The following is a 2,604-nucleotide window of genomic DNA, read 5'->3' on the forward strand; positions in this document are numbered from 1 at the left end:
AAGATTGGAAATCTAGTGAGAAAATATCCGATGACCATAATAAATTATTTGAATTGAGACAACGGAGGGCAAGGGTATTCGGATTGTTTATTCGAGCTTGTCGTCTGTGAGATGTTATGAAATAGGTGGTGTTGATTTCATCACGCCAACGCTTACAAACACACTTAAAACGGAGAAGAGATTTAGCCGGAAGCCTTACGAAAAAAATAGTCTTATGATACTTATTCAAATCGCCTGAATTGATAATTGAAAATATTATTGATCAATTGTAAATTTGTAACTTAGATATGTATATGACGGTGCAATTAATTTCCATTACAATAGTAAACATATTTTATAAACAAGGTCAATAATAATGGTATTATGTTCTCTTAATCACACAAAGGAAAATAGTATACACAAGTAAAAATCAAACAAAAGAAGGGATTACCTTGATTCTTTATTTGAGAAGAATTAAGTACAAGGGGAAACAAAAGAACTAATCCATGGAATAAGATCATATTTAGGGTTTACAAAATGGCGACCATCAATCGGTAAACCACGAATTTCGACTTTCTTAACCTTACCAGTACTTAGATCACATTGAACCATGATAATTCCCCCTAAATCTATTAACATTTCTCGTCTGTTCTCTAAATAAGCGCAAGGTCGTGGCGGACGATAACAACTTGGATGTGAGGAACCACTACATCTCAATTCCCTTTGTAAACATTGTTTGAGTGAAATACAATCAACCAATTTAACCCACAATTGGTTCGAACCGTCATTGTTATTGGTCATAACCCAAATACGAATGTTATACTTATATATTCTAGGTCTTTTAGCTAATGATGTATGGTACATATTATATTTTATGAAATGCAAACGACCCCGTAATTCAACTAAACTCAAATTAGCCCATGACAGCAAATTAATATAGGGTTCACGATACTTTTCGGTCCCTAGATCAAAACTAACTACACATGCATTAATTGCATTAGATGTATAATAAGGATGTGGATAACATATCCAATACAACGCGTTATCCGAAAAAACCATGCGTATTACCTCCCGCACATCACGAGTTGGCGGAGGAGGTTCAATGATTTTCCATGAATTATTCTTCAAGCTATAAAGAGAACCAGATTTGTTATGACGTTTGTAATCATATATCTTGTAATCGTCATTAGCAAAATCATAACCAAACCCCATCATATAGCGTTGGGAAGAATATTGATGATTTGGATACAACTTAGGTAGGGTGTAACCGATACCGGTAGCCGGGTTGTAAATCGAATATTGTGGCTCATACTCTTTTTCTCGGAAACAAACCAAGCCATTACTTGAACCAACAAACGCGTAGTTAAAAGAGGAATAGTAGCTACTCTCATAAGATGAAGGATAATAATGAGGTAATTTTTTGACCTCTAATGAAGAAGATTGGAGATCTAGTGAGAAAATGTCCCGTGACCACCACCTCTTTTCATTTGATGAATAATCAAGACAACGGAAGATGAGTGTAGAAGAATTCGGTTCGTTTATTCGAACTTGTCGAGTGTGTGATGTTATGAAAAAAGTGGTGTTGATTTCATCGCGCCAACGCTTACAAACACACTTGAAACGGAGAAGAGATTTAACCGGTAACCTTTCAAGAATTTTGCTATAAGGTTTGTCCGCCATGATTATTAGAGCAAACAAATACAATTAAATTTGGAGAAAGAGTGATTATCAACTTTGATGGTTTAAATTGATTAATATACTTCGTATATATAATGGCGTCTAATTTGAGTATTTTTTAGTATAAGAAAATTTTAATTGTAGGATAAATTTCATATACATATTAGAACACAAAGTTTTTCACTTATCATATTAGAAAGATATTGAGATATATTGTATCAATTAGGATATAATTTTGGTACTTTCCTTGTTGTTTCCTAATTATCTTTTTTTTTTTTTTTTTTGAAGAGAAGTTTCCAAATTATCTTAGTATTAGAGTTTGTATGAAGTTTGTCAATGGTTTAAATAAGTCGTTTGGTTATGATCGTGTAAATCGAAAATTGGTTTAAACCCACAAATGTATTAGGATTGACTACAGTAAGAATTGGGCAATAATTGGGTGGGTCAAAGCCCTTTTGGGCTCAGCCTAAATAGTTTGACCCGGCCCATATAATGCATCACTTAAGCAAATTTTAAATACTGTAAATTGGACAAAATGACAAGTACGACTCTACAAACGTTCTAACCCGCCTTAATAATCCATGTTTGGGTCCATTTGATCTAGGCCGATCCAATCATAATCGACCAAAACTCTCTCATTTAATGATTCAAAGCTCATAACTAGAGCTAACAATCTCTGAGACGACAATACAGCTGAAACCGATACACAATATAAACAAAAAGACAAAGTTAATGAGAGAAAACACGAAATCGCCACAAACTAACTCAAACACGATCGCTTTAATAATTTGGTCAATGCAATTGTCTTACATAATATGGAGTACATAGTTTTTGAGAGGCTTTGTGAACAACACGAGATCAACACTAACGTACATGACACGACACGACTTTTTCACACTCAAATTATTACACTTTTCTTTCTGACCTTCTAAGTTCTAACACCAAGGT

At 33.9% G+C, this 2,604-nt stretch overlaps 1 protein-coding gene across 1 annotated transcript; it reads right to left on the reverse strand.

Moving 5' to 3' along the window:
• Positions 1-453: 453 nt before the first annotated feature.
• On the reverse strand, positions 454-2,399 carry LOC110731150 (F-box/kelch-repeat protein At3g23880-like). Its single transcript, XM_021910983.1, has one exon. It carries the CDS (start codon positions 1,657-1,659, stop codon positions 454-456), a length of 1,206 nt encoding a protein of 401 aa, XP_021766675.1. The 5' UTR covers positions 1,660-2,399.
• Positions 2,400-2,604: the final 205 nt, after the last annotated feature.

This window comes from Chenopodium quinoa, unplaced genomic scaffold (assembly GCF_001683475.1).
Source record: "Chenopodium quinoa cultivar QQ74 unplaced genomic scaffold, ASM168347v1, whole genome shotgun sequence".
NCBI classification, from domain to species: domain Eukaryota; kingdom Viridiplantae; phylum Streptophyta; class Magnoliopsida; order Caryophyllales; family Amaranthaceae; genus Chenopodium; species Chenopodium quinoa.